The sequence below is a fragment of the Thunnus albacares genome, chromosome 13 (genome assembly GCF_914725855.1).
Source record: "Thunnus albacares chromosome 13, fThuAlb1.1, whole genome shotgun sequence".
NCBI classification, from domain to species: Eukaryota; Metazoa; Chordata; class Actinopteri; order Scombriformes; family Scombridae; genus Thunnus; species Thunnus albacares.
This window is the reverse complement of record NC_058118.1, coordinates 27,499,863-27,512,494: the sequence shown is the minus strand read 5'-3', so window position 1 is coordinate 27,512,494 and position 12,632 is coordinate 27,499,863. Positions and strand designations below refer to the sequence as shown.

At 41.1% G+C, this 12,632-nt stretch overlaps 2 protein-coding genes across 3 annotated transcripts in view; one reads left to right on the top strand and one right to left on the bottom strand.

Moving 5' to 3' along the window:
- Window positions 1-12,632, top strand: part of capn5b (calpain 5b) — a 65,277-nt gene that overhangs the window by 35,113 nt on the left and 17,532 nt on the right. For both annotated transcript variants that reach the window (XM_044369778.1, XM_044369777.1), the window contains exons 4-6: window positions 6,506-6,714; window positions 7,837-8,029; window positions 12,271-12,464. In XM_044369778.1, coding sequence (XP_044225713.1) covers window positions 6,506-6,714; window positions 7,837-8,029; window positions 12,271-12,464 — 596 coding nt within the window. The remainder of the gene's footprint in view (window positions 1-6,505; window positions 6,715-7,836; window positions 8,030-12,270; window positions 12,465-12,632) is intronic.
- On the bottom strand, window positions 2,743-4,113 carry LOC122994952 (olfactory marker protein-like). The gene has a single exon (XM_044369779.1). It carries the CDS (start codon window positions 3,870-3,872, stop codon window positions 3,390-3,392), a length of 483 nt encoding a protein of 160 aa, XP_044225714.1. The 5' UTR covers window positions 3,873-4,113; the 3' UTR covers window positions 2,743-3,389.

Sequence of the window (12,632 nt, the reverse complement as noted above, 5' to 3'; positions counted from 1 at the left end):
AGCAGGGGAGTTTAATGCAATTTGAAGCCTTTTCCACACTGAACAGAACAAATATGTAAACTTTTGCATGAAGCCTGGCACCACAAATCGGCTCTTGGCGGCTTCAAAACCGGTGGTGTCATATCGATAAAAGAAAAAAAACCCAATATTATTTGAAGTGTACTTATCTCGTCAGCTGGTCTGGAGTTTCGAGTGTCAGGATTATTCTGAAATGTTCTTTAGCATCCATCTTGTTAGAGGAAAGTGATTACCGAGGTTTAATGGGATTTGAAACAAGATGCCTCGGCCTGTTGTAGCAAGATGCTGGATTGTGACAGTCTGCTCAGAGAGAGTGTGCACATATGGGCATGCTTACATGGTATCTTCCTCTCTGTTTGCTCTCTCTGTTTCACTGATTCAGAGTACAAACACATATGCACACACAATCAATCTCATCTCCACAGAGCATCTCAAGTTGTCTGTTGATGATTTTATTCCAAGATTTTTTTTTGTTTTTGTTGTTGCTTTTTGGATGCATTTGCTGTCAGTGCAAGCAGCTGTTATTGTTGTGACTTAGATGCACAAGTTATTCTTGTTTGGGTGTTTTGTAGCCGCTACCAAACAGCTGCAGGTGCATTATCATGACCCTCAGTCGTAGAACTTACAGATGTAGTTGTGTGCACATCCCATCCTATGTTTAGGCCAAGATTGTGTGTCCGGACACTTGATTTTACTTTTTTTGCAACACTTTTATTTTTGTTAGTACTTTCCAAAAGTACGGGTACTTTGTGGGCGGGGTTTGCAGGGATGACTGTCGCTGATTTAATTTGTGTACTATTTCATAAAACAAGGTGGTGCTCTAGTATCAATTTAGGACCAGGGGAGGACATTTCTCTTCATTTGTTAATGTTAAAAGTAGAGTTGGGCTTTGTTGTTGGATTCCCGACTCGTTTAAAAAAAAAAAAAGAGCGAGAGAAAAAGAGAGACAGCGAGCGAGCTGAGAGTGTGGTGGTCGAGCGAGCTAGAGATTGAATGAAGAGGGGGAGTGAGATGAAAGCAGTGAATGAGAGAAATAAAACGTTACTTTCTGATTGTTTTATGGCGGTTACGTTCTAAAGCAGAAATAAAACCATCAAACGCTCAGCTGATTTACTGTTTCAAGTCAAGTCAATTTTATTTACATAGCGCCAAATCACAACAGAAGTTATATCAGGGCACTTTTCACATAGAGCAGGTCTAGACTCTACTCTTTAATTTACAGAGACGCCAACATCCCCCCCCCCCCCATGAGCAAACACTCGGCGAAAGCGGTAAGGAAGAACTCCCCTTTAATGGGAGGAAACCTTGAGCAGAACCGGGCCCTAGGTGGACGGCCATCTGTCTTGACCAGTTGGGTTTCATTTTCCCTCCTCTGCATTTCTCCTTTTCATTCGTTCATTACATCCAACTCATGCAGCAGTAAATACAAAGAACAACAGGACAAATCTGTGTTGTTTTTTTTTGCTTCTATGTGTGAATGCTACGTTTCATGTGCTGCCGTAATCGTTTAATTCCTCATGGGACTAATTTGTATGATCTATCTCGTTCCTCACATGCATGTGGAAACGCAAACAGGACTGCACTACAGGGACTTTTAGCTCCAGGTTTAGTTCCGGAGATGAGTTCGTCTGCGTCCAAAATACCTGGAACTTTTGGTTGAAATGGGGTTCGGTGCAGCTTGCTAGATTTTAAATGTGTAATAAAAAGCCAGATTTTAGCTTTGCAGAATCAAAGCTTAAAAAAGCATGATATCTAGTAATCAATCTAAAAAAAATGAGATGATTACTAGAAATCAAAAGAAAGGAGAGAAATCCACATGGAGATGGCTGGATGTAACAATAAATTCTAAACTCCTGGGGTCTGTAATGGTTCTGCCGGTCTGATCTGGCCCCTGGTTCGATATTTAGCTATTAGTTTGTAGTTTTAATTGGACCACAACTCTGGTAAAGAGAATAAAGATCTGATGAAGTTAAATCTCTGTCTGAAGTCTGTTTGTTAGATCTAAACAATAGTCAGAGTTTGTTTTTTGAAATCAGCCTTCGTATGATGATGATGATCATCTGTTGGGTCTCCTGTTGGCCACTAGCTTCACTACTTAGCATGCAAAACAAGTCCTGGTCCAAGTCTCACTGGAGAACACACTTTTCCCCAGTGAAACCTTGTACTAGTACTTCAAAACAGTGTTATTTTGTGTCATTGTTTTTGCACATTAATCACCTGCAAAAAAAAAAAAAAAAAAAAAAAACCTGCCAGACTTTAAAGTGATTATCATGTAGCTCGAGAGCTGTTGTAACCTCTACGTTTGCCTCTCTTAGATCCTTGTAATTACCCAAATACCCTAAATATTAGCATGCAGTCACTTAATAATGGGCTGATTTACCAAAAGCCTGGTCCATTAATTTTACTCTCCATCATAAAGTGACAAAAGGACACACACCAATGAGGACACTCAATAAGGAGCTATATTTATGCATTCAAAGCTGTAGGCAAGCTTGATTTAATTGAGAATGTGCAGCATTAGACTTTTATCAGAAAAATAGGGAGGTTCAGCCTCTAATGATTTGAAGGTTCAGGTGGCAAGTTAGTTACATGCTTTGTACCGACAAGAAACAAGTTTAATACCTCCTGATGTCTCAGTTATTTTCTTTGCTCTCACACTTCATCTGAGACGCGTCTTCTCATTCACAGTCTCAGTCAGTGTTTTATCCCCTGTGGCAGTGCAAGGCAGTCAGGGTGAGCCTGAAACCGGAGGAAGAAGAGGAGGAGGAGGAGGTAGAGGAGGAGGAGGAGGGCTGTGAGATGAAATCCACATGCCTCCCCTCTCTTGTTTGTCAGGGTCACCATGCAAGACAGAGACAGATGAAGCAGCAGGAACCTGTTCGCCTGACCACCGAGGGAATACTCTCACACACACACACACACACAAATACAAAGTGTCGTCATCTATTATCTCATGTGGGACTCATCTCAACCCAACAGGGCTGGCAGTTTGTCAAACAGGAGGAGAGGGAGAAAAACATCAACAGAATTCAGACACTAAGAAATATGCAGATACACCTTTTTAGTTAATTTGATTTATTTAATTGTATGAATGCCCGATATAATGGGATACAAATGTATAAATAAGTAAGTTATATTTGCATAAATGTAATGAGTTTGACTGCAAAAGGATGAAGAAAAGTGAAAGAAAACAATGCAATCTTGTTTTTAGGTTTTGTGACATTGAATGCTTTCTCTTCTACAACAGTCACACATAGAAAATATGCAGATTTAACCTAAAATTAACATTATTTCTTTAACTAAAAGCACACAAGCACAGAACAAGCATAGACGAGGTAACAAGCGTCTGTCCAAGATATTGATTTCAAATCTCAACTGTCCACTGTGAAGGTGATGGAGCAGTCGACAGTCTCAGGGCTGCAGCCTTCCGAAAATGCAAACAGGAAGTACATCACCTTCCTTACCTTCGCCATCTCGGCGATCCTCTCACCAAACTCGTGTGCGTCAGCCTCGTGGCAATTGACAGGTGCATCGCGGGCGTCACCGGGCGCCCTCCAGAAAGTCCCAACGGGCTCCAGCAGCTGACGGGTCATCAGGTTGGTGAGGTCAGGCGTCCAGAGCTGCGAGGTGGCCGTGATGGTGAGGTGACCCGTCTGGGCCAGCTGCACCGTCCAATGGGAGAATCGGAGGGACTGCTTGGAGAAGTCAAGTCGGTATACGGCCTCGTTGGGCTGCAGCAGGCGCTCACCGTCCTGCCTCTTCAGGCCGCGCTGCTGCAGAGACTGAACCCGCAGGCGCATCACCTCCGTCAGCTGGGTGTCCGACCGGAAGGGCAGCTCAAACTCAGTAGACATGTTTGGATGACGCACCTCACCTCAGCAGGCTAAGAGGTCAATACCAACTGCGAGGCTGGATTAGATTGGCAGCTTTGTTGAAACTAAGCTTCTTCGCTTTCACTTCCTCCCTCTGAACTCGCTTTCACTCAGTCCTCTTCCTTCTACCCGGTAACTCTTACTCTCTGCTTCTTCCTGCGGGCTTGTACAGTATGTATGTATGTATGTAGCACTGGTAGCAGAGGGCGGGTCTTACAAAGACGTGCAGATGAGCAGAGATGCTTGGCAACAAGATCCAATGACATTTGCAACCACAGTGCAGGGTTTGCCCTCAGGGAACTGTACTTATTACTGTTTGTGTCATGTTTTTGTTTGGTTACAGATCCTTGATTCTAATCCCGCACATGTAATATGAAGGAAATCCCAGAGTCTTGCATGAGCACCGATGAAAACATAAACACCCAAACTGTTTTGTAAGAGTAAGGTAGTCCCTTTTATGTCAGACTCTTATCAGGTGAGGGGGGAGGAGAAGGAAGTGAGGGGAAAGCCTCTTTATTTCCCTCTGTGCCAGTACTGACAGATAGCAGGGGAAGCCAAGGTGCCTTCCACTTGTGTTTCTAGTCAGTCGTCAGGTCACTTAGCTACCAGAGTTCAGTTCCTGCATAGTGACACCGGGCCCAGATGAAAGCTTAGATAGATAGATCCTTCGCTCTCTCACTATCATCAGTGCAGAGTCAGAGAGTGAGCAGTAGCCGGGTGGAGTGCAAGAGAGACTTGCTTCCCGAAGGATTACAAAATGACTCTGAGGTTTCTGTGGTGCAGTGCTTTGTATTGTTTTTTTTTTTCCTTCCCCCTCCTCCTCTTTTTAAAGGAGCTGTTGCTGCTTCACATGGCCGGTCCTCCGGAGAGGCCAGATTCCCTCCATCAGCAGAGTGTCACCTCCTGCAGAGAGGTTCGACAGAAACTGCTGTTCAGTTAGCGCACCTTGACATCTCCAAGGACACCTGCTGCCATACTGTCAGTTAATTCATATGTGGTGTCACTCATTGCATCATTTTCAGCTTTTATTGCATAGAGGTTTCCCCACTGAAATACATAACAGGTGCCCTAGGTTGGGTCCTCTGATAAGGCACAGTGGGACTTTTTGCACATTTTAAAGAGCAATTACAACATGACTTAGTGCTGAAAATAGTTGTTACTGCCGTTGTGGCTCTGAATGCAGAATCCTTCAAACCAACAAAGCACAGAACAGTTCATGGCAACTTCTAGTTTTGATGAGGTACTCAACAAAGAACAAATCTGCACCAATCAATATTTTTGTATTAACGATAGGTTAAATCATCCACCAAACCCGACCCGCAAACCGCCAACTGTGTGGAAAATAAGTTATGAATATGAGCGCTTAGGTGGAAGTACAAGGCAAAAATTCAGAGATAAAACAATTAAGACTGTCTCTTACCGTTCATCTGGTGCTACAGCAGAGAAACAGCTGAATAAATGTCAAGAACAAACTTACTGAGGGCCAGCAGATGAATATCAGCTCAAACAAAGAAAACATTTCAGTGAAGTTAATCTTTCAATCGCTGCTTCTGCTTCTTCACTTCTACTCCAGGCTTACTCAGAGTCCGTATTTTTGACGGTATTGAAAATCATACCTGTGGGATTTCTAAATACCCTGCTATAACGTGATACCACCCAAGCCTACTAACCACATCCCAACTCCAGCTCAGTGCTTTCACAAACATGAGATTTATGTTGATCTTCTCCTCTCAGTCTCAGAACGAAAGCGAATCAGCTTATTTCCCAAAATGTGGAACTGTTCCTTTAAGAGCCTGGCTATGTTTGCATCATATAATGAATCCATTTATAAATGGTGTTGTGAGCGCCTTCTGAGTTTTATATTATGTCACAATTCAAAAAGAGTGGAAACCATCGTAGGTGTTTAATATGTTTTTTCTTTTGATTACATAGATTTTATACTCTGGAAGGACATCACTGGAATAGAATTTTTTCTTTACAATTTCATTTAGCAGACACTTTTATCCAAAGCAACATTCATCTGAGAGTTAATACAATACAAGCAAGGATCTAGGCAGGAAACAATGTCTTTGAGTCTGTCACTTGAAAGATTTTTTTTTTACATTTAATTATGTTTGTCATTATAAGTTACATTTATTTGACCTTTTATTGTTCATGAGTAATATTGTTTGTTTGCCTGCAGATTATGCTTTTTACTGCTCTGTATTTTGCTCTTTTTATTTATCAGCAAAGGTTAAAGCAATTTTTGAAACCTGTGTGTGTGTTAGGAGGTCTTGTCAAACTAATAACTGCAGTTCACAAAATGGAGGCTGGGTTACAGGGGTTTCACTGGACCACAGCAATTGCAGGCAGCCCCAAACACACACACACACACACACACACACACACAGTTATTACCTCTCACCCATGTCCTATTACAGTTGGATTTATGACTGAGAAAGCCAAGGTGATAAATTTGTCCCCTAATCCTGAATGCATCAGCAGACATGAGGGTACGCTGTCGCACTCTGGCAGCCTTGACATTATTTATCGTCCATGGACCAGTGGCTGTTTGCTTGGCTTACCAGCCCTCTCTCCTCTTCCTCCCCTGCCACCCTCTTCTTCCCACTGGGCAGGTCATTCCTGACTGGAAGGAGCAGGAGTGGGATACGGAGAAGCCAGACTCGTATGCCGGGATTTTCCACTTCCGCTTCTGGCGCTTTGGCGAGTGGGTGGATGTGGTGATTGACGACCGGCTACCGACGGTGGACAACCAGCTGGTCTACTGCCACTCCAACGACAGCAACGAGTTCTGGAGTGCTCTAGTGGAGAAGGCCTACGCCAAGTTAGTACCAACAAATATACAGATCCAGTTTCAGACAAGAAACATGGTCATCTTAAAAACTGAGTCTTGGATTTAATTATTTTCTTATTATCAGTAAATCTCAAATCTCTGATATATCTTATTCCTCTGTGCCTTAGACCTCCGTTGTCGTCCAAAAACTATTTAACAGCACTATGTTACACAGAACTACTCTCCTGGCACTAAAAATGTTTCTAAACAAACTAACGTTCGACGTGAAGAAACATGGATAACAACATAGATCTACGGCACAGAGGAATAAGATATATCAGACTTTGGATAAACGTACAATACTTAAGTAGGATCAGCTCATTGTTGGTTTGGCTCTGCACATGAGATTTGTTGATAGTAAGAAAAATATAGAAAATCGTCTTATCCTTTAAAGTTGCCTAGATAAGTATAAACTTTCAAAGAAAAACACCAGATAAATCCCATAATCTCACGCTGAAACGTTGGGGTGGGAATCTTTGTGAATCTCTTGATTCTCGGTTTAATAAAGAAAGGATGGAAGTGAACTATGTGAAAACCATTCACTTGTGTCCTCAGTGAAACATAACTGGCAGGAAAGCTAACAGCCTCTCTCCCACACCGTTGAAAGCCATCGTCATTTAAAACGCTTTACGGGCGCAGAATTTTTTAAATAAAACAGACTATGGAACGAGTTGTTTTCTTCACTCGACCAGAGTTTGTTGAAGTTTTGTTAAGTGCTGCTGTTTATGTTGGTCGGCTTCTTGTATGTTAGTGTTTGGTGCTCGCCTCCACTAACATTAGTCTCTGGGTGATGGAATATAAAGTATTCACACAATACTTCACTTTCATCATGCAAAGCTAATTATCAAGTTATTAAATCTAAATCTTAAAAATGTGCCCAAACGCTTGCCTTTTTTGAAGATGAACTCTCGTTCGCGCCGTTCACTGTTCAACCATAACATTATTAACTAACTAGATAAGAATTGCAATTAAAAAATTGTGGAAAAAAAGCACTCCTACTTGAACACACTCATACAAAGTCAGCAGCATTGAAAAGTCTTATTTTTTTCAGCATTCAGACAATAAATTACTTAATGACCATAAACAAACGTAACAGCGACTCTCCTCCTGCAGGGTTTACGGCTGCTACGAGGCTTTGGATGGGGGAAACACGGCTGATGCACTGGTGGACTTCACGGGTGGTGTTTCAGAGCCCGTGGACCTGCTGGAGGGTCAGATGGCTACAGACGAGGTGGCTCGTAACCAGCTGTTTGAACGGGTTCTCAAAGTCCACAACAGAGATGGCCTCATCAGCTGTTCCATCAGGGTAAGTGAAGAGCTGCCTGGCTGGTTCAGATACTGCAGCTTATCTGAGAGATGCTTTTTACACCATACCTGAGTGCTTTACTTCCTTTTTCTTATCCGCTTATTCACTATCTATATATAGAAAGATGTGGCATAAAAAAAACCTTGCACATGTTAGCAGAGGTTATGAATTGTGTAGTAAGACCTCGGGAGTGTTCAGATGGAGGTTTTTTTTTTCTCAGGTGCTTGCTTAGATTTATTCCAAACAAGTTGATGAAAGAGGTGCAGTACAAGTCAGTCGATTGCAGGTGTCAACAACTGGAATGCAAAAAACAGTCACATATAACCTAAGAGAAAGAAAAGAAAGACACAAAAAATGTAATATATACTTTTCTCTTTGAGTTTATGTTTGACTGTTAATCATATTGTTTTTCGTTCCGATTGTTGACAACTGTGATCGATGATAATATGATGTTTGTAGAAGATCTGATTGATCGAAACGTTGCACAACAAGAGTGTTACGCCACCCTTGGTCGGCCATATCGGGCGAACAACAATCCACCATTTACCCAATTTAAAACTCTTTTAACAAACAAACACCTTTTAAAACACTCAAACCATGGGATTTATTAATGTAAAACATACAGAACAACCAGAACACTAAATATGTTCTATAAACAATCAAAATGCAGCAGAAAAACTAAATAATATAAAATCCCAAGCTGAGAGGTAAGACCAGCAGTCCACAATGAAGACGCCTCTCACTGCAACTAACAAAGAGTAAATAAAAATAAACATCGTTTGGTCCAGCAAGAGTTTTTAGGATGTGCGTACCTTTTTACCCATTGTTCCAAATTTTGTGCCAGTCCGTCTATGTAATAGTTGTCGAGACATTTCACTCAGACCCAAAAATGTTAATCTACTGTTGGCAACTACAATAAATTAGGATGTCTAGTATCTAGTAGATGACCGCTAATGTCAGTAGGACTCATCCTCTGGGGATGTCTGTACCAAATTTCATTGCAATGCATTCGATAATTGTTGAAATATAATATATATATAAGAATGAAAAGAAACTGTATTGTCACAACACACATCACTCAGTTCTCAACATTATAAGAGAGAGCCTGTGTTACAAACTGGGTCACGGAGTTTCCTCAAACTCTACCGCCATCGCTGAAATGACCCACGTAGAATGTTTTTGATCAACGGAGGGAGCTGGAGGCCGTCAGCATGAAGGACTATGTTTGAGAGAACAAAGATCTATGAAGTTCAAACAGATATTAAGTTTTGTTTTTTTTTATCTTGATGTCTAGAAAACTTTTACAGCACTGTATTAAAGTCTCCCTTTTACGTTATTGTTAGTGTGTTTCAAATAGAGTTTAATGATTAATGATTCAAGTCAAAGAAATCCTGGACTTGCCTGCAAAAATTTCTTTCTTCTTTTTGTTCTCTGCTTGTTGTGAATTCATGTTTACTTGTTAAGAAAACTAATGCATGCTGTATCATGAATTTCACTGTTATGAGAAAAGGAGTTTGGCTCTCTGTCTCCCGTCTCATGTCGATCCTATTCCCTGACGTCGCGCTCCAGCAAGAACTAATTCACCCTGTTGTGATTCAGAATGCGCTGCAGTTCAATTTTTAAATGATATCGCTCTTTTATATGCATGAGTTTTAACTCTGGAGGGTCAATTATTCAACAGTAAGAGTAATGAGAGCTTAGAGATCATGACAAATACCATACAAAATGCATTTTCCACTTTTCTCCATTGTTGTTATTACTTTAGTGTGTATTCTTATATCATAAATTGTTATTCTGGGATATTCTGGTTGATAATAGTCATGGATCAAGGAATCTTTAGGCTGTTACTATCATTGCATTTTCTTCTTTCTTGGACAGATTTAAGGAAAAAAAGAAAAGAATAAGAGAGGAAGGGTGATGATCATAGAGTATAAAATATTGACGTAGTCACCGTGACGTCACCTGTTGGTTTCTGATGAGCAGTTTTGAAGTTCAAAGTGAGCCGCTCCGGCTGTCGCCATCTTGGCAGTGACTTAGTCCACCTCACTCCCCGCCAATCAAAAATGGGCAAAGAGGCGGAGCCGAATGGCCGAAACAAGCCACCTAGCGGCTGGCGGACCTGTCACTCAAAGCAGCCATGTTCTTCATTATGCATAACTTTACGGCTTAACAAAATTTAAACGGCTGAGTTATAAAAAGATTAACCCACCGTACAGTTGTCATGAAAGGGGAAATTAGCTATAGAGACCAACACTGTTCTTTGTACCAGGCTGTAAACATGTTTATTTCTGCTGTAAAAGCATTTTAACATGGGGGTCTATGGAGATTGACTCGCTTTTGGAGCCTCAAGTGGCCATTTGAGGAACTGCAGTTTTTGGCACTTATGCATTGGTTTCATTTCTCAGCCCCGCAGGTTGCCGCTTGGTGATGATACATGACATGGTGGCTCTGTGAGTTTAGTGTCCTGTTGAGGTCCAAAGTGTAGGAGCAGATCCGAAACTGACTTGTTGAAAACCTGCCCCAAACCTGACATGAGTTTAATTTTCAAAAATAAAACAAAATAGCAGAAATATAATCAAATGTCTGAGGAATAAATAAAGTCATAGAAACATTTTTTTATATGCTTCAAAGACTCATTAATAGAAGTAATTAAAAAGTTCTGTTTTGAAGTCCTGCACCAACAATAAAACCTACCGTAGCCAACAGGGCAAGAGATAGACAGAAGATGGTCGTTTTCTGACCAATCTGTGAAATTTCATTTAATAACAGAAATGTTTTAATAGGCTACTGATTTCATAAGATATTTTGATTATAATGTACCATGTTAGACCTTTAGTGTTCAGCCTTAGACCTTCCACGGCTGGACAAAAAGATTGTTGAGACCAAACGGACATTACCACGGCTTGAGGTTGAAGCCAATGTGGAAATACCTTAAAGTGCAATGCCATCGACGGCCACTAGATGCTGGCTTCAGTTGACTCCAGTTCAAAAAGTATCAACTTCTCTGCAGAAACACTAAGTTGTTTATTTCTTGGTCTCAGTCGCTAAATTCAGGCCCTCTAATAAGTGTGCTGGTGGTCATTTTGGAAATTTAGTTTAATGCTACTTGATTATGATGCCTGCCCTGTTAGCACAATTTAGCTAAAATTGGCATCAACCATAAGCTGTAATGCTGGACTTCAAACCAGCTCCAATATTACCTCCATCTTTAAATGCAGCCTATGGTCGAGACACCGTGACTCTGATTAGCTGTTTTTTTAGGAGCAGTGGACTCACTGGAGATCAGTATTCCTTTTCACAGCTTCTATTTGGACAAAACCAGTGTTTTATTATTCCATTAAGTAGTTCATCTTTTTGTCCTGTCTGTCTATTCGACTGTCTGTGTCTCATATTAATCAGGCTCTCTCACTTGTACCAAGAAGAATACTGTATGAAATTATCAGTGTAATGTGTTACATAAAAGCCAAGTGCACCGAACACATCATTTTTTTGATCGAAGAATCAATTTTCTGATAAGGCGGCCTAATGACTCTCTCCCCTTTTCCTCTCACCATCCAAAGCTTTTGAGTCACAAATGGTGCATTGCTCAAATTTGAAAGTGTCTCATCACTGTTTTTTGCTCACTCATATTGAAAATCTTCTAGGGCATGTGGTTTCCCAGGCAACGAAAACTCCTTCAATTGTGGTTTCTCTTGTAGTCATGAAAACGTACCTTTTTTAAGACCTTGCATGGCTTTACGAGGTGCAAAATGAATTTGCATTTGGATTTTTGAGAGAGCCATCCAGTAGCATTTCTGCTAAATCCTTAAGATAATTTCGGTAATATAGAAACATTTAAGTTCTGCTAATCAGTATTTTTCAAATTAACAATTGATTCAATGATTATATACAGTATATACTTTACATTTCTTCACATTTCTTACAAACCTTTAGATTATGACCCCAACCTACAGCTCAACAGAGATTTTTAGCCTCTTATAGCTAATGTGCTGCTTGTGTGCTGGATGTGTAAACAAGTGTTTGCTAACACATTAACCACAACAACTTTCCAAAGGTTTGGTCGCACCAGAAAGTGCCACTGCGAAATTCATCAAAAACAGACTCAAAGCTGTGTTTTCGTGTTCTACCTGTGTGTAATATCACAGGGAACTGTACCAGCCTCCCTCTGTGTGTATTTTTAGGGATCCACAATAGCATCTCTGTTTTCAACCACTAAACCTCCCTGTTTTGCCGTTTCCCAGGCGACCACGATAGAGGACATGGAGGCACGGCTGGACTGTGGCCTGGTCAAAGGCCACGCCTACGCTGTGACAGATGTACGGAAAGTGCGGCTAGGTCACGGACTGCTGGCCTTCTTCAAATCGGAGAAGCTGCACATGATTCGCATGAGAAACCCCTGGGGAGAGAAGGAGTGGAGCGGCCCTTGGAGCGACAGGTAATCACAACGCTGCCCCCTACAGGCATGAGTGAACTACTGCAGCTTATCAGATCTTATCTTGGAGATAAAAAATATGGATGTATCTGCCTTGCTGCCAATTTTTTCCCATTATTATAAAAAAGCGGTTGTCAAGACATCTCCAAATGCATAGAAGGCCAATTATTT

Bases quoted from the DNA above. Each gene is read 5' to 3' on its own strand.
- LOC122994952 (XM_044369779.1), bottom strand. From the start codon at position 3,872: ATGTCTACTGAGTTTGAGCTGCCCTTCCGGTCGGACACCCAGCTGACG.